General features: G+C 34.0%; 1 protein-coding gene across 1 annotated transcript; it reads left to right on the top strand.

The window, feature by feature from the left end:
* The first annotated feature begins 14,321 nt into the window (after positions 1-14,321).
* Positions 14,322-15,446, top strand: LOC127846200 (probable G-protein coupled receptor 139). Its single transcript, XM_052377372.1, has one exon. It carries the CDS (start codon positions 14,322-14,324, stop codon positions 15,444-15,446), a length of 1,125 nt encoding a protein of 374 aa, XP_052233332.1.
* The last annotated feature ends 11,658 nt before the right edge of the window (positions 15,447-27,104 follow it).

The following is a 27,104-nucleotide window of genomic DNA, read 5'->3' as shown; positions in this document are numbered from 1 at the left end:
ATTTAAACAAAATGTGTATGTGTAAGACAGCGTGTGTTTAGGCTTGTAATGACATTATTATTCATCATTCCTGCAAATGGCGTTTTAAACAATAATGCAATGGTCACGTGGTTAGAGCGTTTTCGGACAATGGACCCGTTTGCGAACACGGCAGCAACCCCAATGCCGGCTTATCTATTTAATGTATTCAATATAGAGCTAAATAATTGGTACTCGCAGGCATTTCTAAAAACACGCGATTAGCACATATTACGGCGATATGTTAATTAATAAATTCAGGGAGTTGTAAAGGTTAGCTGAAGTATGGCCAGCTCTTTATAGCCATGTTATTTTGTTGGCTACGAATTGATTTGAGAAGCGAAATACTTCAGGGCGGTCACAGGAAAAGGCCTGTCGTGGATAAAAGAGCCCCATATATCGATGTTTATGTTATGTTCGATTCTACCTATGGTCGCTTATGAGAAGCTTGAATCTGTATTGGTCAAGAATACCTCTACGTTGCAATTTAATATCGTATATTTAGAATCAGCGAATTAAAATGTATTAAATATATTAACAGGGCATTTCCGGCGAGCATAATAAAATGGAAAAACACCAGTTTTTTTCAGAAATGATGGCGTTCACATATTAGATGTCAGACTCGAAATATATATTTAGATTCGTTGCGCGAGTGTTTATTAAAACTAGTTTTAAACATGCCAAAGAATTTGGGGGAAAATAAATATATTTATTTTTGTGGCGGAAATTCTATGTCTTGGAGGTGATCGGAATAATTAAAAGTATAAATAGGTAACTATATAATGATGTACATACGTCCGGGGGAGGTAAACATAGCATTTGTTGTCACCTATCACGTAGTTATTAGATACAAGCAGACGACAACAAACCATGCGTGATATCGATTTCAGTAGTGACTGTCTGACGTCACTAATTCGGTATATAAGCTCGAGTTTCACGTATCTCGTGCCTTTTGCGAAATGGCTTTGACTGAGAAACCCCTCCCACCCGCCCCAAGAGATTTTTAGTAATTATGTTAAACCTTTTTGTATGTTCAAATGTTCTGCCGAGATATTTATTACAGAATGGCTGTCGATCTGTTGCGGGAGACCACGGAAAACGTTCGGGTTACATTTACCAACTGTACACGACTTGTTGGTTAAATCGTCGGGCCTCAAACCGTGGATAGCGGCGGCGCCATGACCTGGGTACATCGCAATCGTCAAGAACTAGGTCCATATCCAGCATATTGCTGAGACGCAACATCAGTGAATGGAGATTACCGGAAACAAAGTGTTAACTAATGTGTTTGAGTGGTTCTTCTACTTAACGTACCGTGTAAAAGTACTGTGACGTGTGCCTTCTTGTAACGAAATGAATGTGTATTTTTAGAAGGGCTGTTAATCTGTTGCGGGCGACCACGGAAAATGTTCAGGTTACATTCACCAATTGTACACGACTCGTCGGTATGACGTCGGTTTAATCGTCGGGCCTCAAACCGTAGATAGCGGCCATTGCATGGATACATCGCTATCGTCCAGATCTAGGTCAATGTCCAGGTTGTCGCTGAGACGCAACATCAGTGAATGGAATTTTTAGTTCTGTGCGTTACGGAGAACAGCACAGAACGCAGGTCTAAAAATAACACACTGAGTAATGATGAGTGAGTAATGGTCACTCAGGCGGACATAGGCGGTAATGTGCACGGGGGTTTCATTGTTTTGTCACTTTACGCTATACTTCGATAAAAAAACTTTTACTTTTTCAAACTCGAACCGCATTTATAAGTTTGATAAAATGACCCGTTATGTATGAGTTACACAATGTCAACAGTAACATGTTAATATTGGTTGTTTTCTGGTACAGTTTTCCAGAGTTATTTTACATTAAGCATCTGATGATTTCTGATGAAGTTTTATCTCTGGTTTTTAATCTAGCCCTGAAAACAACATTTAAGGAAAAAAATTAGAACTGATGTGTACAAATCATAGTTGTATTGTGTTATAAATTTATAGATCAAAGTTGCATTGTCATGTTATTATACGATTATACTTGCTTGTGATATATTACAAAAATGTAATATTCGTAGATGTATGATGCCACTTAACTGATCGCAAGTCTTGCCCAATGCAAACGAGTTATGGTTTGAGCTTAGTTGTGTGAAGCCATTATGGGAAACACAGTGTCACCCAGTGTGTTGGAGTGTTTCGGCTACAAAACGCGCCATGTAAAAGTTTTGTGACATGTGTTATCTTGAAATTAAATGAAAGCGTATTATTAGGTAATTGTGTGGCTGCAAAAATTGTGTGAGATATTGTTTTTTTCACGACAGTTAATTGTTAAGATCTATGACTATCTGACACAACAGCTTATATGTCATTATTAACTCATTTTATTTGTTTCATACTTCATTCAAATATGTCATTTAGGCGGAAATTCTATGTCTTGGAGGTGATCGGAATCATTAAAAGTAAAAATAGGTAACTATATAATAATGTACATACGTCCGTGGGAGGTAAACATAGCATTTTGTTGTCACCTAGTTCTCGTATGTGTGAGGATGGCAGGAATATTTTCAAAATTATTATCGGGATAGTATGAGTGTTCTAGTACTCGCTCGATGGCACGGCGTGCTAAGGCGTACCTGGAATAGCTCTTTTTGGCTTGAAAACCTACGGTACGGCGTACCGAGGATTTATTTGGCCGGTTGCGGTGGCCTTAGCAATTGCGCATGTATGTTATGTTGCACTTGGCCGGTTGCGGTGGCCTTAGCGATTGCGGATGTATAAAATGTTGCACGTTACGGCGTACCGAGAATTTATTTGGCCGGTTGCGGTGGCCTTAGCGTTTGCGCTTGTATAATATCTATTTCCGAACCAGCAACGTGTTTGTTGAAATAGGAATTGGATACATTTGCGAAATAGCATAGAATGGTATGGATTGTCTGTTGGCGATTATTGCATCCACGAGAAGATAGATCAATAGTGCAACTGGGGTTGGGGCTATCTTTAGGGCAGTACTTCCGGTCGCCTCCTCGACATGGCTCAGTTATAGTGATAGTCTATTGCTGAGGTTTATTCACTCTAGTGCTAGTCTGGTGTAAATTATATTCCGCCATTTGGCCATTTAATTCCATTTATATTTTTGTATTGTTCTTCTCATATGTTTTTCTATTGTTCAAATATAGAATATAAAATGTGTTTACGTAAGGTATCACATTAGAACATTATACTAAATATGTAACTAACAAAGCTGGCGTTTCTTGTAATTTTTCATCAGCCCTTGTTCTTGTTAATAAATTCGCGTAGAAACGTGGATGTCGCCAAAAGATCGGGGATCAATTTGATAAGTAGGCTACAATAACCGAACGTGCATGACATAGATAAAAGGTTAAGGACGGTTACACTGTGTAATCCGAATAACTCGAACCCTATGAATGAATCAAATCTTAGTTAATAAATGGGGTACTAAGCTGCTTTCTGAAATAATAAGGTTTCTATAAAGAAAATAGTTGAATGTTAAAAATAATAATAACATAAATGAAGTTTGGAAATTTAATATAATTCTTGGTGATATATTGGCCATGATTAGAGAATTTGGAAATTATTAGTATGTGTTAAACTATAAAAGATCTCTCGCAAGTAGAGACAATTTATACCTGTACATGCAAAGCTTAAGTAGGCTAAGTCAACAAATTGAAAGATCAAAGCTAGGCATTTAATTGAAAATGGTCAACGATATTGACATAGGGGCCTGGCAGTAATACCTTGTTTGCATCAGTCATACAAAGTTGCATCAGTTATACAAAATATTGCACTGAGAAACGTTATCTTATTCAACTATAAGAGTCTAGAAGGATTATGCGATAAGTATGTAAATACTTGAATATTTTGGTTTCTCCGTTCATAAGGTGTCATTGATTCAGTACATTTAGCAATTCAACCAATCAACAATAAGCATGTGAATAAACAGACACTAATGACCAATCAAAGTTATAAGGGAGTTTTATGCAAATTAACATGTAGACAAAATGTAGATGTTTGTTCAGAATTAAGAATTCGGCGGTTAGATTTGTGACGTTCTCATGACGTGGCGGCAATATTGGCCGCCGCGCTGTAAAATTGTATTTTGCGAACATCAGTAATTGTGGTATTAGAAAATATTCAACAGAAATAAATCGCGATGAAAACAGAAATGAACTTTGTTGTTACTGTGTGTTCTCCACGAACAATAAGTAATTACGTTACACAGTACGTTACAATTTTGTTAACTAATATGTTTGATATTTATCAATTTATTATAACTACTTCAAGACGTGATGTTATAAAGGAAGTTGTATTCATGTACAAAGGCCACAAACTGTTAGTCTTATAGTTTGCTGCAGACGTTCCAGCTGGTGGTTTCAAACGTTTTCCATTGTTTGCGTATGTTGTCGTCAACAACTATACAGTATTTAACTTTATATTAACGAAAACGATCAGCTTAATTTATTGATTTGTTGTCTGAAAGTTGTTTGTGTCGAAATATTAGGATATCAAATATGAGATGACACAATACATACATTGAAATAATAATATTAAAGCGATAGTAATCCCCGCTGAATACTTAATATCATTATGCATATATATATCGGATATTTGGTTTCCCATCTGTAAAGGCGTGTAATCATTAGGGGTGCTTTAACGAATATAAGAATAATGTAAGTTTCACACTACTTTATGCCATGAAAGATGTTTGATTTCGCACAAATTGTTCATTTAATATAATGTGAACTTTTTATATAATTAATATCTTCGAAAGTTTATGTATTATACAGTTTCTTGTTTACTGTTCAACACGCTACATTACACAATTGTGTATACTTTATATTGAGACCTCGATATATAAAGCAAGTTTTATTATGTATCATAAGCGCTGGAATTAGAAAAAAGTGAGGTAGGACGAACTCATTTGTTGACATTCTCATTATTAGCACTAACTTCACATTTTAACTTATCTCAGTAATAATTGCAAAAGTGTTTTGTAAAAGTGTGCACTGTTTCACTCGTTAATTTAAATGACGTGCCATAGTGAAACAGTTTTTCTGAATAATTAGTACTAAATACTGATATTTTATTATCTTGATATACGTTGATTTATTTCAAGATCGATGAATAACGCGATAATAACACATTTTGTGTAAATCTTTATGCATAACACAATATGACATGTATGTGTGGATTCAAATACCGAGAAATGCATATATGTACAATTAAAATCGAGAAATATTGTGTTCTCTATTTCTAGTAGATAGCAATATCGATACTCTGTAGTTTATTTATTTACACTAAATGTATGTGTATGGCTGTTGAAGTTTTCGTCTTACATCTGTACCACTTTATAGTAGGATTGTGAATACCAAACCATATTGTATTTACTTTTCTATATAAGAAACACTTATTATTTGCAAAATCAAAAAATACAATCTAATAAAATGTATACAGTTGTGTCCAAACTTATATCTTTAAACAATCTGTGAAAGGAAATCATTCTTTTAATCGATGAAGTTGTGAAATATCCCGCGTTGATAAAAAAGGTGCTACTAACTGATTTCTTTGCATTTGAAGATATGTAACGTTGTGCACAGCCAAGCTCCGAATTCAGCCTGCTCTTCCGTAGCACGTATCTTGGTCTAACTTTTCAATCGGCTGAGGATTATGTGTAGCATAACTTGGCAGGAATTGCTGTTGACGCTGATGTTAAGGTAATTCTTACAAAACGCGAGGATGCCATTGTTATAATACGAGGGATGACAATATGGAACCATGGGTCTCCTTCTCCGTCCACGTCTTCAGGACTAGAGCGCTAATTTAAATACAAATTCGCGATAAAATTAAGCTGGCGACTAACTTCTTATGCCATTATTAAACTTAACATTGTTATGAAGAGTGTGTGTTTCAGTTCTACGGTGGTGTTTGTATAGTGAACAACATGAACAACAGGATGTCTTAGCGGATCAGATTTCCGTCTATCAATCAATAGGTCCCGGGTCGTTTCATCACTTAGGATACATGCTTATGCATCTGGTATTGGTTCTTCCCAGGAAACAGACTCGAGATTGCCGTAATTTGCAAAGCGATAAACCCAAACTAAATGAAATTAAGATAAAAATATATATGTTATATAATTATGAATTGTCGTTGTAAAATACATAATCATAACATCATGTTTGTTATTTTTATATAGTGTTCGATAACATTTACATATTTTATTTAATAGATTATACGATATATGATTTTGTAGCTTTTTATCTTTGTTTTGATGATTAACTTAGATGTATGGAGGAAAGGCATTCATATAATTATATGCAAATCAAATCACACTAATATTATCATAAAGACAGTACATTGGCCGGCTACTAAGAAAATATATATGGGATTATATCTCTCTTAATACTTGTAAACGTTCTTTGTGTCGACTAGAAGAGTCTAATCTCGTTTAGAAATGTAGGTAGCAAAATACAATTTTAGTTTAGTTGTTTATTCTCCTATGCACAAAGGTGTGCTCGTTTACTTTTAATAAACAGCATTAGTAGTTTTTCCTGGTATTGCATGACAATGACTTTCTAAGGCTTATACATATAATAGCGTTTCGACGCGAGAAGATTGATGTGTAATTGTAACACCTAACGATGTGAACTTCTTTTAAAAAGCCATCTTGATTAAACTGCGATCAATAGCATGAATAATTGCTATAAAAGTCTCTTGAAAAACAGGGAAAATTACCAAGTTAAATTAAATGAAATATATCTAATGTCTTTAATGATGATGCTGACTGACTTGATATTCAGCTGATCTAATCATAGAATCTCGAAAAAGTATTTTCAATTATTTGATATATTTTAAAGAACATGTCGATGAAACTAAATGTAAACTAATGATATTTAGAGTCGATCAAAAGATGTGTTCTTAAAATCTAAGGGATTCTTTATTTATTCAGTCCTGCACTCCACTTTGCTTCTATAAGGTGTTTAAACATCGCGGTGTATTATTTTATACACACGAATTTCATATGTTTGCGTGTTGTATAATTCTGTCCTACGTGTGGAAGATTGTGTAGATATATGTCGAGTGAATAACATATATATTTTGATTTACGCATGTATTTTTGTGTGATAATTTCTTTTTGAAAACGAACAACATCATGGCGACTAAATGTATTGGTCTAAGCTATATACAAGCTATTGGTCTAATAAAGCAGCCACGAAGGCTAAGATCGCACGCTACTCTGACATGACGAAGAGGATGCAAAGGTGCGAATCAGAAGCAATCTAAATCAAATAATTATTTCCATTTGATTTGCATTTCAAGCAGATGCACCACTTCAGCTCTGTATCGCACAATACCATACCGGTCATAAACAACCTTGTCATTGATATCTTCGCACAAATTTCGGCTGTGGAAAAACGAAGTGCCAAATTTCACGCATATAAGTATTGCCGTATACATAAACCACAGTTAAACACTGTTATTTATTTTACAAGAATTCACATAAAGTTACATCAATTTTCTCTTTCAGAATTCAGTCAATTTGTACTCGATTTACACGTGCTTGATTTCCTTGATTATACCATGAATGTTTGTATTGTTTTCCAAAGACTATTACGAAAACATGTAGTGAGGCCTCATTTGAACCAACGAACGTTTTGTTAAACAAAATACCAATTAAAACCGCATAAACAATCATGAATAATTGATATTTCAAATAACAGACACTAATATCTTGTTTATAATAAAAAGCATAATACATAATTATATCCAACGGTTAAGACGTTTTGTTAGAAATAACAACACGTTTTTACAAGAAGAAATACTCACTAAGACTCATCATATAGTAAGTGCAGTTTATGTTAAAGTATTCAATATATATTTCACAAAATTAGTGTGGACTTTTCGAACAGTTTTATATAAGATTTTCCCCCCAGTAATTAGCCCTATGCTAAAAAATGTTTAATAGGTATATAAGTAGCAACCCCAATTTTTTTTTAGATATTACTTTTTGTATTTGTAAATGGTTTCATTGCAATACAAATAGCTTTATAAATCAGTTTAAATTGTCAAAATATCTCATCTGAAACAAAAGTTATGAAGGTTTTAAGTTAGAGAAAAAACCTAATTTCGGTGAATTTTTTCCCTATATTTGAATAGACAATCGGAATGACAGTTCGCGGACCGAATCGTTTCTTGAAAATACTATTTGGTTCATAACTTCTGTTCTGTTTCAAATACTTTAATGGAACTTGAGGTACTAATAGAATTTTTCATGAGGAATCTAAAAAACATACTTAAAATCTTATCAGAAAACAGGAAACATCCACATGAAAGCAAAACAAAACATACAATACTTTTTATTTTTTTAATTTCCAACCCTCTTTCTTCATATCAATTTGAACATGAACAAAACAAAAACAATCATCTCTATAAAACAACAATTTATGACAATATCTAAATAAAGCATAAAACTTTAATTAAATATTAAACAAACCAATGCTCCATCCTTATAAAACATTCTTTTCTTTTTCAGTCACAAGTTTACTTGTTCTCTACTTTTTTTTATAATAAACCTATCAATGAAAGTACACCGATTTGTAACAGTTAAATAATTCATCGTATCTTTCACTGTCTTTAATTGACCACTGTCTTCCATAGTTAACACAGTCTGGAACAATGCCAACATCTAACAGAAAGTCAGGTTTGACATCTTGGATGTCATCCCTCATTGGCCACATAAAGAGACCTTTTTGCCGACAGGGAGTCATAAACTTGACTTTCAATATTTTCTGGTCAGTGTCGATTTTCACAACACCCGTATAATCACCGGTTGGCCAAAAGGTTTCCGCTGTAGTTCTGACCGCACGCTGGATGATGGTACCAGCTTTTGACCAATACTTGAAGGCTGGTAGATTGTCACGACAAAGCGGTCCGCTATCTTGAACAATCTGCTTTTCCAGTGACTTCATGTCGGCACATATGTAATTATGGAAGCCCAGAAGAACATGTGCCATACAATGAAAATTCTTAACTGATTGGATCTGCAGCTCATTGTCACAATGTTTTATGATGTCATCTCTCCACTGACTCAGGAGTTTATCTGCAAGCTTTTCGTTGGAGGCTCGATCACTCATTGTAAATGCCAGTTTAGAGAGAGAATTTACAATGAAATTGTCAGATGTGACACCCTCGCAATGTGCGACATGCAGGTCTGACATTTCAACTATGTTATCTTTAGTCACATCCTGTATGGACTGAGCCGTTTCTTTAGCAACCTTTGTAAAACCCAAGCTGGCTATCTCGCCAGTATCAAAGGTCACTGATGTGTCCAGAAGCTTTTGCTTTCTTCTGGACGTCCCATCTCGGCTTAATCCCCAGTTGATGCAATTTTCCAGCCTTTCTGCAATATATGTTTTTGCAATGTAGTGCCCTTCATCGACAATTTCTTGTACAGTGGAACTTGATGGCAAATCATCCTTTGAAAATTCTTTGTTAAATAATACTTTACTGACTACAGAAATAACTTGACTAATTTTTTTCTGTCGCAACTTCCAAACCAGAAAGTTGAATCACACAAAGTCGCATGTTGTCACTGAATGACCCATCTTCCAGTTTCGTTGTGTTTGTTGATTCGTCTGATAATTTGTCTTTCAATTCATCAATTTCAAAATAATGATTGTTGATCAAAATGTCACTTTCTTGGATTTTGTTTGTTAACGTAACAAGTTGTTGCCTCAAGTGTTCATTTTCATCAGTAAGTCCTGGAACTGGTCCATTTGTCCATTCCGCTTGAATTTGACGCAACCTTTTCAATTGTTGTCGCAACTTGCTGTTGGATTTTTGGGTCGACACTTTTTTAGCCACTTCGGTGCCAAGTCTGTCCGCCATACACTGGATGTCACACTGAATTTTAGATATGTTTTTCCCAAGCTCTTCATTTTGTTCTCTCTGGACAGAAAATTTCTGTTTGACAAACTCGAGGTCTCTTGTTTTCTTTCGCGCCAGTCTCTGGGCATCCCGGAGGAGTTGCAAATTTTTCTGGGCTGTTTCGTCACGCTTGTTTATGTTTTTTAAAGAATAGTGTCCAACACGTTTCTGTAATAGATCAATTTTTTCACTTTGCTTGTCTGCAAGTTTTGTCAGTTTTTTTAAGTTTTCGAGCTTGTTGAGTACACATGTGTTTTGTAACATTCCATGTTTTTGTTGTGTGGGTGTCCGAGTCGGTTTGAGTTGCGACACTATGAGTATGAGGCGTTTCCATAACATTTGTGTCACTAAATGTCTCATTTGTTCCCGCATGAACCTGTCCTGGTGTGAAGCATGTTTCTTCCTGTACCGCTGTCGATTTTCCATCATATTTATATTCTGTTTTCAGTGGGATGCTGGCATCAAACTTGCTTTTCATAAGTTCACTCACATTTTTTATCCCTGGCATTTTTTTCTTACTAGCTAGTTTTTTTCTTTTTCTCCTGGACTGACTGCACTCTACTAAATATGGTTGACTGATTAATTGAAGCAAATTGTTCATCAAAAGAAATCAAAATGTCACAAAATTCACTAAATGGCTAATTGTTCTTCTGTGTATGCTGCACAAGTCTAGAACAATGCCATTTGTAATTTGATCTATTTTCCCATATGATCTGTTGGTCAATTGCTCAGTTGAAATCCCAGCAAGCTGGCAGTGGGGACCTGGGAATTCCATTTTGCCCGTAAGGATGAAATATCATCGTTTCTGGAATAAAAATAACAAGTCAAGTCAAATGATGACAATTTTTTTCTTTGGTTCGAAAATGCTCGGAATCTTTTTATATTCGTACCAACACGTTTTAAATAATTTTAAACAATGTTCAGCACAAAACAATGACATATATTACATATAGTAACATTATTGATATAGGCAAGTAATTATTTACACTTTTTGCTAAGATTTCATTTCATTACACATCGAAATGTCTACATAAAATCCAACACGAAGCTGTCAAACTTCGCGTCGAGGGTACGATCGGTTTTATAATTAAATCATCTAAAAACAACCGACAATTAAATTATAATAATTTGAAATAATGTTTAAAATGTATTTCGCGTCGAGGGTACGATCGGTTTTATAATTAAATCATCTAAAAACTACCGACAATTAAATTATAATAATTTGAAATAATGTTTAAAATGTATTTACCTTTATAAATCAGTCGGGTTTAATTCGTTATAAATATAATTTTGCTTCGCTATTGGGTTTTTTCCGTTTCGCTGATTACGAGTTCCAATACAAAATGGCGGATTAATATGGCAGCTTCGCCTTCGCGTCAACTTTGTGATCAAGCTGGCGCATAGTGCTATTTCAATTTTAAATGCGGGTACCTAATTCTTCGTTGCGAAAAATAATTTTGGTATCAAAAGAAAGATCTATCTTTCTACTTTTCCATCCTGTGTTCAAAATGTTAAGATCAAATGCGGAAATAAAATAAACATGCATAGACTTTAGGGTCTATTTTCTCGGCGTAGGGTCAATATATGCAAATTTTGAATGCATCAATAAATTCGTCATTCATTGGACAATTAGATTTCACTGGTTTCATTAATATTCATGAGCGTTCATAAACGCGCATTTTGTAAATAAACACAAAGGGGTCACAGCGAGTACGCCGAAAATAGCAATAAACGCAAGGCGGTCAATTTTGTTAAGTGTTTGAGAATTATCTTATAATAAGGTCTTGGTTGTATTACTGAACACTAACGAATTTTACATCATTTTGTAGATAATTCATTTCTGTTTCTAACAGTTTTTATTTCATTTAGATTGGTTTAGAGCTGTTAAATTCAATCAATATTTTAGCAACATTGGTGTCAGAACTTATTGATATTCACCCTGATAACTGATAAGCATCTGGCTGATGGTGGGGTTGCTAATATAAGGTTCATCAAACAATTAAATAGGTCATGAACTTGATATATTAAGGTGTCTTATATTCTTTTTTAAACTAACCAATGGGAAAGGAACTTGAGTATATCTATTTAATAATGTTGCTGATAGAATTGAATGATCACAAATCAAAGCAATGAGCATTGCTTTTTGAAAACATTCTACAGACTAATATAAAACACTCGTAAGTTATACTCTTTGTCTTTATTTCCAATAATTCAAATCTATCAGCAACATTTTTAAAGCGATATACCCTCATTATTTGAACATGTGTTCACGTGTAGTATTACTGATAGTGATAACGTTAGTCCTACATCAAAGCTGATAAAATACTTTCATCCACATTCGTTGGGAAAAAAGAACACAATAAGGTCACCGATAATACCACAAGATACAGAACGTTTCTATACAAAGCTTATCTTAATTGGTATTTGCGATGTGACATTATTATAAAAACCAATTACAAAGAATGTGTGTTCGTGGCCAGTCGCATTTCTTGCTTTTTAATTTCAACCTATTCCGGGTTTGATTGAAAGTGCACCCATCCTCGATTAACACTATTTTAAAACCCATATTGAACGCGTCATTTTTGTACCTTGATGAACCTTGCATGATATTGGGTTTAACAAGTTTAACCACTATAATAAGAATAACCTAAGTGATATTTTTTAAAGTACGTTTCATATTATTCTGAAAAAGAAATATTAATAAAATACCATCTGGAACAGAAAAATCAAGATGCGTAAAGTCGTTACAAAAGTCCAAACAAACAATCACATTCTGCAATCGTATATCGTTTCTCTAGTAGTAGTAGTTGTAGTAGTAGTTAATTATTTGATTTTTCAAACCCTTTAATAACATTTGTTGCCAAGTATATTTCATAATGTACCCTTTAGATAGTTCTATCTTAATCGACTTTGCATCGTGAAACCAGTGACCAGAAACGCTTCCGAGCCCACGAAAGAATAATGCACCATGACATTGTTGTTTAATACATGCGTCTCTTTAAGCAAATAAACAAGTACCTAATTATTGGAGCTAGTGCAGGAACCGCAAAGTGGTTAATATACTTACATTTCAAAATATTGTCTTTCACACGATATAAAATGTGTATGTCTACATTGTGTTTGCTTTTACATTAGCGTTTTGGTTTTGTAAACCAGTACTGCTTAACGGCACATTTTGGATTATTTGCCAAACATATGGTAAACAGCAACACAACGAAATTGAGTGAACCATGTGCTTTTGTCAATCAATTGACCTTAATAAACGTATTTGATGACGGTCTTCCGGGAGAAAACGGCTGAGAAATGAAGAATGCATAAACTGTGGCACAATAAGCCCATTTTTCACCGCATAACAGTCTCTTTTAAAATGCAATTATGTCTCGTGTATATTCTTTCACGGTTAAATGACATATTGCAATAATTATTGCTGACGTCTTTTGCGATTAAGGACACACATACTGTTTTGGACGATATTCGTCGTGGATGATGAAGACAGGGATGTTTTCAAGCAAACGTGAGTAACTATTGATATTAAGCGCAAGTGATTTATACACACATTACGTGCATGTGATGAGCTGGATCTTCTGTATTATGCACTCTGGACCGTCAAGTAAGCTGGCAATTTTATTCAACTTAGTCCTATTCGGTTTTCCATTTTCTCCAAACATCGGAATAACATAGCTATCCACTGATTGGTGAAGAGATGAGCGCCTTCTGACAGGCATCGATAACCAATTCTTGTCTAGGTTACACATGAGCGCCATCTCGCTTGGTTTAAGGACACAGCTCTATAGCGTTTCAAATGCCTGTTGGTACGGATAATGCGATGGCTGTATGGATAAACCGTAAATAAATGAAACAAGAAAAGCTGACAAATTTACAATGTGAGTACTGGTGATTTATTATGTAATATAATATATTTAAAAGTAATATATTATAATATAATTATTATAATATAATTATTATAATATATTAATATAATATTATATAATATAATCGCTTTTGTTTCAGTCCATGGATTTTCCGAAATCAACTAAAAAGTAGTCCAATGACAAGGGATTTGTTTTCTTGTAACGTATGCATAAGTGTTTGTTTTAACATTTTTAAAAAGGTTGTATGAATGTGATGCTTTAAAACGACTATTTTAAAACATATTTACGACAATACTTTCATTTAAACTATTTAACATCAATATAAGACACAACTTAACTGAAGGCGAAATCCGAGATATCGGCGCTAAAGTTGAGTATAAATTCCCTTTGTACAGCGGTTGTACAAATCTGTATCGCGTATTTAGTGCAGTAAATACCTAAAATATACGGATAGCTTTGTTTGTATTTTTGCGACGAAGCACACGACGCTGAAGCCATGTTTGAAAAGGATCTTTTGATGTTTGATGAGTTTGTTATCCAGAAACAAATCATAGTGTTCGGTGCCCCTCTCCTCTTGGCGATGGGGACCATAGGAAACCTCATTTCCTTTTACATCCTGTTCAAGAACACACGTAAGGCGTCTACCTACACATATCTCAGCGTACTGGCCATAATGGATATACTGGTCATTTATGTTGGCCTGCTAAGAGTGTGGTTAGTTCAACTGGGGATACACGTCGAGGAATTAAACAGTGTGATGTGCAAGCTGGTTAAATTTCTTGGGTTCTTTTGCAGCGATGTTTCAGTTTGGCTTATCGTCATCGTCACCGTTGAAAGGACTATAGTGGTCGCTTTGCCATTGAAAGCGCCCAGTGTTTGTAACTCGAAGTACGCCAAGCTTGGAATTACGAGCGTTATATGTATATTTGTCTTATTAAATCTGCATTTTTTGTGGTCCATGGATCTTCATTATACGGTAAATAATACAACGGTGACACCAGAGTGCAAAGCGATAGAGGGCTACACATATTTAGTGGAAATCATTTGGCCATGGGTGGATGCAGCCTTTTACTCATTTACACCGTTTGTGATAATATTCGTGCTTAATATTGTAATTATTAAGAATGTGATTAACGCTAAAAACGCAAGACTCGTTTTACGTCAGCAATGTTCATTATCAAGATCATACGCAGTGAAAACTCAGACCCACGAGCACGGCGAAATGAGCAGACGGATAACATGCATGTTGCTCGCAGTCTCGTTTACATTTCTCATTACTGTTTTGCCTATGAATATCTTGATTATTCGAAACTCATTGGTCGACAACACACAGACGCTCAGAGGTTTCATTCGGCAGAGGCTACTTATGACCGTCGCGGAAATGCTCATGTACACGAATCACAGCATCAATTTCTTTCTGTACTGCGCTACGGGCAAAAAATTCCGAGGACAGTTTCATGCTCTAGCTTGCTCGTGCTGTCGCAACCCGCTGGGTCTCCGGCTGCGCAGGAATATGTCACAACGATCGTTCAATGGCAGTTTGCCGCTTGTGAAAATGAACTCATCAAGAACCGATTATGTGAACTGTGAGCATTTCTTTGATAAAGGCGTGCAACTGTAGGCCACAACTTTAAACAGTGATTTTTGTTTTGGTATGTGACATGTTGTTTGTTTCTCATCGATGTTAATGTTTGACGCTTTTTGCGTTAGTATTATTGTAATAAGGAAATGTTTATATTTATATTGATCGTGCCATGTTGCTGAAGTGTACATCGTTCGACCAAGCGTTAATTTATTAGACTTATACTTAGCTATAAATCTCGCGCATCGAACGCGTACAAATATACAAAACAAATTAAATACGTGTATTACATGCACGTTTTAATAAAAAACGAAAACGTATACCACCAATATTATAACCGACGCATTTTCAATACATAAAACAATGAACGGTTGACAGACTACACAAGTTAAAACACAACCGACAGAAAATGATTCTAATTTATAATCCGTATAATACTTGGATAAATTACACTTCTACAGTACGGACGCCTTTCCTAAGTGTTAAAACTTTCGTATGAATAAATACGCATAATATATAAACATGGACAATTTGGAAATCATTAAAACAATTGGAGTGTATAGTTGATGTCATGTTTACGTTTGACAGAGTTTGTTGTTTGTTATAGCACTTTGACTACAATAAATCGTTAATATATTCGAACGGAGTGATTTTTTATTTGCAAGAGCAATACATTTCGCGAATCTAATCTATCTATCTATCTATCTATGCTGATCGATCTGATCTATATCGAGCGAGCGAGCGAGCTAGACGAGCGAGGCGAGCGAGCGAGCGAGCGAGGCGAGCGAGCGAGCGAGCGAGCTATCTATCTATCTATCTATCTATCTATCTATCTATCTATCTATCTATCTATCTATCTATCTATCTATCTATCTATCTATCTATCTATCTATCTATCTATCTATCTATCTATCTATCTATCTATCTATCTATCTATCTATCTATCTATCTATCTATCTATCTATCTATCTATCTATCTATCTATCTATCTATCTATCTATCTATCTATCTATCTATCTATCTATCTATCTAGCTATCTATCTATCTATCTATCTATCTATCTATCTATCTATCTATCTATCTATCTATCTATCTATCTATCTATCTATCTATCTATCTATCTATCTATCTATCTATCTATCTATCTATCTATCTATCTATCTATCTATCTATCTATCTATCTATCTATCTATCTATCTATCTATCTATCTATCTATCTATCTATCTATCTATCTATCTATCTATCTATCTATCTATCTATCTATATATCTATCTATCTATCTATCTATCTATCTATCTATCTATCTATCTATCTATCTATCTATCTATCTATCTATCTATCTATCTATCTATCTATCTATCTATCTATCTATCTATCTATCTATCTATCTATCTATCTATCTATCTATCTATCTATCTATCTATCTATCTATCTATCTATCTATCTATCTATCTATCTATCTATCTATCTATCTATCTATCTATCTATCTATCTATCTATCTATCTATCTATCTATCTATCTATCTATCTATCTATCTATCTATCTATCTATCTATCTATCTATCTATCTATCTATCTATCTATCTATCTATCTATCTATCTATCTATCTATCTATCTATCTATCTATCTATCTATCTATCAATCTATCTATCTATATATCTATATATCTATCTATCGATCTATCGATCTATCGATCTATCTATCTATCTATCTATCTATCTATCTATCTATCTATCTATCTATCTATCTATCTATCTATCTATCTATCTATCTATCTATCTATCTATCTATCTATCTATCTATCTATCTATCTATCTATCTATCTATCTACTTATCTATCTATCTATCTATCTATCTATATATCTCTATCTCTATATATATATCCATCTATCCATATATCCATCAATCCATCTATTCATCTTTTCACCTATCTTTTCATCCACCAATTCATCCATCCATCAACCATTCCATCCATTCATCCATAGAAATATATAGATTGGCTTCGTTCGAAACCCACACTTTAAGAATACTAAAAAAAATGGATTCGTGCATTTCGAGTATTTTCTCATTTAGGCAAGATTCTACTATGTAAAATACAATTTCGTAAGCTTTTTTCGCGTGCATGTTTGTTTTTACAGGATGTCATTTAAATACAAGGCAGATATATTAAGATTAACTAATACGTCAACAAAGTAAGAACAGTAACTTAAGGCAACATCATGATATTGACGTACCCTTTATTTTGAATTTTCACAATTTACTGTGATATGTCGAATGCTAGCATGTGTATGTTGGTAATATGATGATTATCAGCTGAAGTAATACCATTCCAGCTCTGTCGGTGGGTTACGTTAATCACTTAAGTAAACGATGACTTCATTTAATGGAGAATATTAAACTGCCTTCATAAAATAATTACGAGATACCTTAAGGCGCATTGCGAAAACAAGTGAAATCGGCAAATGTGTAAGCAACCATCCCAACGGAAAATTGACACAGAGTCAAAACAAATTGTTAAACGACTTTAAATTGCCTCATCTTTGATACACAGTTTCATGTCACGTACGGTACAAATTAATAACATATTTCAATATAACATAACTATGTAGACACGATAAAGGTAATTGTATTTAATAAATGTATTACACTTACATATTTATTTCGTTGATTACTTTTTTATTAAAACACTCAAACAGGTCTATATCATTACTTTCTTTACGAATTCGTCACACCCTAACAATAATAAAGAACGATGCTTAATACCATCTAAATTAATATGTCAATGTCGTTTGCATTTCTAAATCGAAAATGAAGGCATGAATGTAAGGTGCGTGTCTTTTCTTTGGGTTGCGTTCAATAAGTAAAGTACATTTAAGGATAAGTAAAATAGCAAGAACTTACTTTTGGACAATATAGGAATAAAGCTTGTCATCTAGACATCATTTTATATAAATGGACTTGCGATATCGAGCAAAATATATTATTCAAACTTGTACAGTAGCATTTTTTCTTAATAACAATAAATAATGTCTGAGTAATCGTTTTTATTTACCAGAACATCAATCCAACAGACGATAGCCGCAACTTTTGGGAATATGTCAAGTTATGAACGACTTCAATGCAACAGTAGCTAATGCCTGTTAAGATTAAGTATTGTCTGATTATTGTTTGTGTATCGGTCAGAAATATATAACGGAATGCCAAGTTCCGAGGTCAATAACTAGTGTCATATAGGACTTATCATTGTATAGATAGAGAGAGAGAGATGTTGTGCAAAATAAACACATATAGAACGGAAAACATTTTGAGTCTTATATGACCTGGGATGCTGGTTAAAAAAAAAATAACGCCTGCTTAAGCTCATTAACGTTGATTTGTAATCAAGTTATTTATGTTACTTTTTTAATCGTCAAGACAATTTTTGCTCCAATAGTTTGCACACGTTAAGAAATATAATCATCGCTGTTAAATTTTACTGTATTAGAATCTTAAGTTAAACGACTGTCCGTGAAAGTTTTAAGCAAATGTTTATATATTAATATATAAAGATATGAACTTTGTTTTATCATACTGTTGCAATTATTTGGAAACTCCAGCACTATCCAGTACTTCTAGTAGTTATATAATGATATGAATGGGCGCTTTCAAATTCGTCAATCATGTTGAAATAAACTAGTAATATTAGCGAATAATTCCTCGCGTTCAGATATCATGTGAGTTTAAATATTTGACACAAAAGATCGCGTGTATGTTTGTTCGTGATCTATAAACGATCACGTGGAACTTCCGATGATTATGGATGAAATGATGCAGAGGCTTTAAGAATATTAGTTGCGAAACCGAATCCGTACACAGCGTTCTATTTGCAATCGACGAAGAGATAGTATCATGCTAACAGTACGCCTCATACACATGTGGTACTGGTGTATAAACGGAATAATCTTTGTATGGAATCAAAAAACGATTATATTGTAAAGTCTGATGGCATTATCTAAAAAGCATTAACAACGGAAACCATGTGGGGGAAAAGCTGGACTACTAATAACAGGTGTTGTATCTAATTGCTATCGATGGAGTAGTAATTTTCTAAACAAGATACTACTACTAGTAGCTCTGTCCTCGTAATCACGGTGTTGGCAAAGCTCATTAGAAAGACCTTTTGAATGAGAAGATGCCGGTGAATTTATGTTGTTGGTTCCATTTACGTAGAGATTACATGTTCCTTAAAATATTTTTATGCGGCATATGCCCTGTTTAAGGACACTGTGTATAAGGAGTGTAATCGCTAACAGCAAAAATATATAGGGTAAGCATTTTTATGCTCGATAGCGTTCACTAAATACATGTATTTAGTTACATATTATAGAAACATGACAAAGCATACCTGATGTAAGCAAAATGTTGTTGTAATTGTTAAACAAATATTGCTGTTTCTAAAAAACGCAGACAGTTCTATGGAGCAAACCACACAATTAATATGCCAAACAATGTCCGGGATAGACCACGGAACTCGAAAAGTCGAAGTTTAGCAACGGAATTAACTACAAGTAGTGGTGATTGTTGATTAGTAACGAAGAAAGACAGGTACCGCAACGGTGAGGGTCCGTCTTATTTATATTTTACAGAGTTTAATAACTCTTGACACATGGTTTCTTTATTTTATTCGATATTAATGAGAATCAAATACAACCGAAACTGCCAACACATTGCACTCTCGGTTTCATTTCCACCCAACTTGTAATACCAAACTTGAAGATCATGGTAAAAAAAGACTTGTTCTTATATCACCATCTGCACGGTATGCCTTCTCTGACCTTTCTTGATTTCACTAAGATTTCACTCTTGATTTAATCGAGGTAATAATTTTCGTTCCTTTGGATACATCATGCGTGGGCATTCATCAATTATAAAGCGTCAATGGTTCGATAAATTATTGCACTAGCTTAACAGTGCTAAGAAAAGAGAACAATTTATCCTTAATTGAGTATCCAATTAATAAGTTCATCGAGAATGACGTAACGCATATATTAGGTTAAATAATTACTAGTAAAAATTAGTTCAAAAACATAGCGGACTGAATACTGAATATTTTGTGACAGACGTTGAATTATCTAAAGACATTTAAACATTCATAACTGTGTAGTTAAAGTGCATGAACAGTTGAAATAAAGTAAATTTGCCAATGTGTCACATGTTCAGAAGAAACCCTCTCGACTTCATATTAAAAAAACGTGTGCTTTATGTACGATCATGTATGTTCTTATTTATAGCCTTTATTTTTCAAAGTAACACGATTTCGCGACAATGTGCGCGAGCAATCTCCACGCAGAGGTTTCGTTCCTTGCTCTCACATACAATTCTGCGAAAGGCTCAGCACGCCATTTTGTCTATAAAATAGATAAAACCGAACAAACGCATTAAACGTATATTTGATTGGATATTTAAGATCGCATGCATTAAATTAAGAAAAATGACTTTTAAATGTACGATAAATCGTGCAAAAACTTGCGAGTTTTAATGCAACTCTTTGGAACTAATTTATTGCCCATTTACGCAGATGGAATCATTCCACGCACTTCACAAATGTAAACAATTGAACATATTGTTGTTGAGTGACGTTAGGAATTGCTTCGACGTGTGTATGTATGTTGGTTTCTTAACATAAAAAAAAAACATATCAATTTTATAATAATGAATTAAGACTGATATAAGATATCATGGTATGAGATTGTTTTCTTTAATGCAGTGAATGCAATGTAACCGTCATGCAAGAGATTGTTTAGTATTCTGTAATCTCAATGATGAACGCTTGGAATGATCATGACATAAATGAGACGCTTTCATAACAATAGTGCGTTCTGAGCCCAACACAGAGGTGAATGTAATGTAACCGTCGTGCAAGAGATTGGTGCGCGAGTCTATGTACGATAGCGCTTTAAAAAAGGGATCATACAAAATAGTGCGTTACCGGCTTAGTACACAAACGGACCGGATCATACCTAAAGGTATTGACCCTTTTGAGGCAATTTTGTTGTTTTAGTTTTTTAATTTGCTTTCTTATTATGCACTTAAAGTGTACATTCGTTCCGAAACAAGTCATGTTCGTTCGCAGTAATAAAAACGTCAATGTGCAGTGGGAATCGAAACCGTCGAACAGGTCAGATAACAAAGTATGTGGACACGACTGTAATATACAGATATTTGTCCATACAATCAATAACATTAATACTTCTAAGCAAGCTTTCGGTTGACAAAAGCAGCATAATTGTTTTGAAATCAAATTCATTTTTACCGACGGTTTAGTTTGTAAAAAACGAATATTTTACGTATCGATTTGTGAAACCTCATAATGTTAGGGTATGTACAATAATCAGGAAGTAAAATCTATATTATCTAGAAAATATTCGTTTTTTTACTGGATGACATTTTTAACTTAATCACGCTCGTAATGTTTTCTGCTTAGCTACCTTTGTTCAGAGATAGCAATAACATTGTCTAACTACATCGGGAAATGTGAGTGGCGGCGGGTTACGATTAAACACAGATAGTCCGGAAAAAAATGTAAACAACAATAACTGTGAACTGAAATATTTGTAAAATTGTTTCTAAATATATAAATGTTTTTTTTTTGTTTTTTTTATTCATTCATCGTTGAATACTCTTTAAGAAATTGAATTGTTATTGGGGTCCAATCGTGCAAAATATATATGTTTACGTTTTTGGCTTAGGTTGAAGGTTTTACATTAAACTACAAAAAATGAATATGCCATTACATGAGTATATCGTTACCATAATGCATGAAATAAGTCCCGGATTATAGACGATATTCCTGGACCAAAGTATAACATATACATGTAACAAGTATATAATCAATGATGTCTAACTACATCGGGGAATGTGAGTGGCGGCGGGTAACGATTAAACACAGATAGTCCGGAAAAAAATGTAAACAACAATAACAGTGAACTGTTATATTTGTAAAATTGTTTCTTAATATATAAACTTTTTTTTTTATTCATTCATCGTTGAATACTCTTTAAGAAATTGTATTGTTATTGGGGTACAATCGTGCAAAATATAGATGTTTACGTTTTTTGGCTTAAGTTGAAGGTTTTGAATTAAACTACAAAATATTGAACATGCATAACATGAGTATATCGTTACCATAATGCATGAAATAAGTCCCGGATTATAGACGATATTCCTGGACCAAAGTATAACATATACATGTAACATGTATATAATCAATGATGCTCATAAGGTGGAAATTGTAATTATTGCATATTAAATCCACAATTATGGGTGCCCATTGGACAACTATGCCTGAACTTTTGAAAATGGCTAGAGTCGACCGTTTAAAGAGTTATTTAAACTTGATTAACGTATAACACGATGTACTGATGCTGTTTTAATCTGATGTTAAAGACGTGATCTTGTTTAAAGACTTAATTATTATGTCTAAATAAATCCTATAATTGTTAAAATACTAAACAAACAACTAAGAGTCGACAGCTTTATTGATTCGTAAACGATTTTGTTAAATCAGGTATCATCTTAGCACGAAACACAATTTATTTACACATGAGTGACAAAGATAAACCCGTACAAGCTTCTTTCACCAACTTTGACATTTGATCTATATTTTGTACGTTTACCTTTTAGGGGGGCATGGATATTGCATATATTATTTGAAACCCGCCATCGTATGATGTTAGACATTCGTGGTAAGCAATTTCAAAAATATGACAATGTTCAGATCTATATTTTTTATCTATAATTTTTGGTGAACTGTTGATGTATGGAGACTGGTGTTATACACAATCCGTCGTTGTATATTAGTCATTTTTAGTAAGCTATTTTAAAAATAAATGATTTATAACCATGTTAATGTCCTGACAAGCTAGAATGAAAGTACGCATGTTCACACTCCCTAACTGTTTGATTGTTATATAGAGCTTAACCAAAGCGGACTCGACATGAATATTACTTTCATTAAAGTTCTCTTCATTTGAGGGAAGAAATCAAGAACATCACAGGAAAAATGTGCATATGCCACTATGCGGGTTCTCTATTGATATGCACATGATCAAAAATGTCAAGCACGTTTTTAAACGTTTGAACTAACGATGATACGCACATTTTGTTTGTTAAACGATTTTAGTAATACGATTAATTATTTAAGGTTATGATGTGTTTTGAACCTCCTTTACTGTACGATATTTTGTTTATAAATATTAATAATTCGTACAACATTGTAAAGTAGTTGTAGTTTTTTATCTCTACAGTGAGAAAAAAATGCGGCATAATAATAATAAATTCATACTATAAGATAGTTGTTTTTCATGTGTTTTCGTTCGTTCATTTCAAATCGTTGTCATAAAATTATTTGGTACATTCCATTAGCAGTAAAACCAAACTGTGACGTGTAGAATTGTATTTGGCATGTTAACGTTATTTTGTTTGCATTTTCACCAGAAATTGACGACATCTCCGGCACTTTAAAAGTTTATAATATGTTATGATCCTTTGCCCTTTCGCGTGTTCACAGGTAATGCACTATTATTTCTGTTATTAGCCTTTTTTGGTTGAAAGCCACATGTTTAATATTACTACAATAATAAATAACAAGGGACAAAATTGTCACAAAACCAGGTTTTCAATTTGAAAAAAAGTCTGATAAAGGGAGACAACTCAAACTGAACTGATTGTTTATAATTAGCCCCCTTTAATTCAAACTAAATCTATTTTTAGTCGTGACGACATTGACCTTGGAGATATTGACGTAATTCTTTCGTGCGACACACCGTCCAATAATGGTGAACAATTGTGCCAAATGATTTGAAAATCTCACAATGAATGACATAGTTATGGCCCAGACAAGCTCATTTATGGTCATTTTTGACCTTCGAACTCAAAGTGTGACCTTGACCTTGGATATATAGACGTAATTCTTTCGCACGACACAACGTCCAATGATGTTCAACACATGTGCCGAAAGATTTTAAAATCTCACAATGAATGTAATAGTTATGGCCAGGAAAAGCTCGTTTATGGCCATTTTTTACATTTGAACTCAAAGTGTGACCTTGACCTTGGAGATATCGACGTAATTCTTTAGCGCGACACACCGTCTAATGATGGCGAACACATGTGCCAAATGATTTTATTATCTCACAATGAACGACAAAGTTATGGCCCGGACAGGCTTGTTCCGCCCGCCCGCCAGCCAGCCAGCCTGCCCGCCAATCCGCCCGCTCGCCCGCCCGCCCGCCGACATTCGCCAATCTAATAACCAGATTTTTCATTCGGAAAACCTGGTTAAAAAATAAGATAAAAATTACATGCATCAATACTACTTTTTTAAACATATTGTTAAGGTATTAATTAAGCAATTACACCACCGAAATTCTTCTTTATGATGTGCTGTACTATGTGACAAATGGGTTCAGCGTAAATACAATGTTTACTTTATGAGACGGAAGTAAACTATTAATCCCATGGTAACTTACAACAGGAAACCAATCCTACTGACATTGCGATCATTAAAATGATTTCCATTGGGAAAAAGCAATTATTGAAACTGGTATTTACTATCATAAAACGGAGACAAACGTTAATTACATTCATGATGGCTCATTAGAGCTATGGGGTATGTAGAACCTATACTTAAACACACAAAAATATAAATTTATCCACAATAAATTCCCATGTAATTTATCAGAGAATAATTCGTTTGATGGCTTTTTCACAATAGCATATTCGATGTTTTTAAACTTATAGAGTTGCTTTACATATAATTAATAATTAAACACCTACGTAAGTCAATCGCGTAAGTTTCCGAAAACATTATCATGCATTTATACTTATTTTTAACATCTCGTCTTACTTTACATGTCACTTCAATACAGTAATTGCTATGTTTATCAATGTGTGTTGAAAACGTATTTATAAAAAACAAATCAGGCTTATGTCACTTACTACTGCAAATTTCATAGTGTAACTGATATTGAATATGAATAATGATTAAATGGGCTATTAGTTTTTAGAACTTTTACAACCGTGTCCAAAATGCCACTGCATGCCGCTTTGTAAGAGAGTATGACCAGTTCAGCTTCACAACACACAATGAAAGGGTCCTACAAATGAAGTTGCATATCATTGTCAATTCATGTTCTTTACTAAATGTAAGCATACAATTCACACGTAAAATAAAGTTTCATTAAAGCAGAACGTGCGGTTCTTCTGGACGGCTTTTTCCTTCATTAATAATTATTTACTTAAAAAGAAGATACCCTTTATTTTGATATAAAATAATCACTATTTTTAATTAAGTGTCTTAATGTGTTAAGTGCAATTTACAAACCATGCTATGAAAACACCAACGAGATTTTTAGTCCACGTGTCACTCTACTTTTCTTTGCTTTGACGCCATAGTTTGGAATATATTGACGCATGAAAAAATCAAATACAATTTTCAGTTTCCTTTGTTACAGTTGCATATGAACAAGCACTCGTAAAAGCCACAATAATATTTGTTTCAGCAGTTGATATGTGTTTCAGTTGTTGGAACTTTAGTATCATTCGACAGCCTCCGAACAATTCAAAATATGACATAAACAATTTCATACAAACATTTATCAATGAGCTTCCTCGTTGGCCCTCTGTAATCCAGTATAATGAACGACGAGATTCGGCTTGGGAATCGGATAATTTGCGTATCCAGAGAGTATCACAGAGACCTACGGGGATCTTATAGAAACAAATATTGGCGAGGTTTTGTGACGCAGTGTTAGAGTGAATTTGTTTTGCGCCTAGCTTCCACAAGACCTCACAAAGCCATACGAAACAAATAATATCGGGTTACACAATTTGCAGTAGGACACATGCCATCAATCCTATCGTAAACACACTCACAGACAGCAAGTTTAAACACATCATGAAAATATCTTGCATCCCTCTCCCTTTACATTACCTTTAATACTTAGTTTCATAACACGTACGGAGTCAAAACTTTTGTTCGCTTGACTAACCCGTTAGGTGTTTTACCAACATAACAATATGTGGTTTGTCAAATACACATATGTTATACGAAAATCACTTATATCATTTTTATGTGATCTCGGATTTGTGCTCAAAAGTAGTTTAGAACAGTTGTGACCTAATAAGGTACACTTTGATTTATGTGTTAATTTTAAACACATGGTTGATCTTGAATAATGTGCATATGGCTGATTATTGAAATGCTTCAACAATCATTTTTATTAGGGTCTGAGGTAAAAAGTATGTTAATTGGCCGTTTACAAATCATGCGATTATACTGCATGTGCCATGCGCGCGCTATCAATAAGTCGTTTTATAACGTAGTTAATAAAGTTTCTACATCTTTCAATAATATTAAAATACACTAGCAATATAAGCCAATCATCGCTTGCTTGTAGACATACCGTTCACAGCGTTTCAAACAGTTGTTACAAAAGCTGGATGTATGTATACTTGTTTTCTTACATCGGGAATAAGGCAATATTTTGAATTGTTGATTACTTGATTAAAAATCCTTTAACAAAAGCTGGAGGGGAGTTTAACGTGATTTTTGGCGAATTTCGGATCCGTCCACTGTGTTTAATGTCTAAAGTACGAAAAAAGAGTATCATGCTTAAATTAACGCAAAAGCTTTAAAGGTTTAGTGCTAATGATT

This window comes from Dreissena polymorpha, chromosome 9, assembly GCF_020536995.1.
Source record: "Dreissena polymorpha isolate Duluth1 chromosome 9, UMN_Dpol_1.0, whole genome shotgun sequence".
In the NCBI taxonomy this organism is placed as follows: Eukaryota; Metazoa; Mollusca; class Bivalvia; order Myida; family Dreissenidae; genus Dreissena; species Dreissena polymorpha.
Note: the sequence above shows the minus strand (reverse complement) of the source record. Positions and strands in the feature narration are given on the sequence as shown.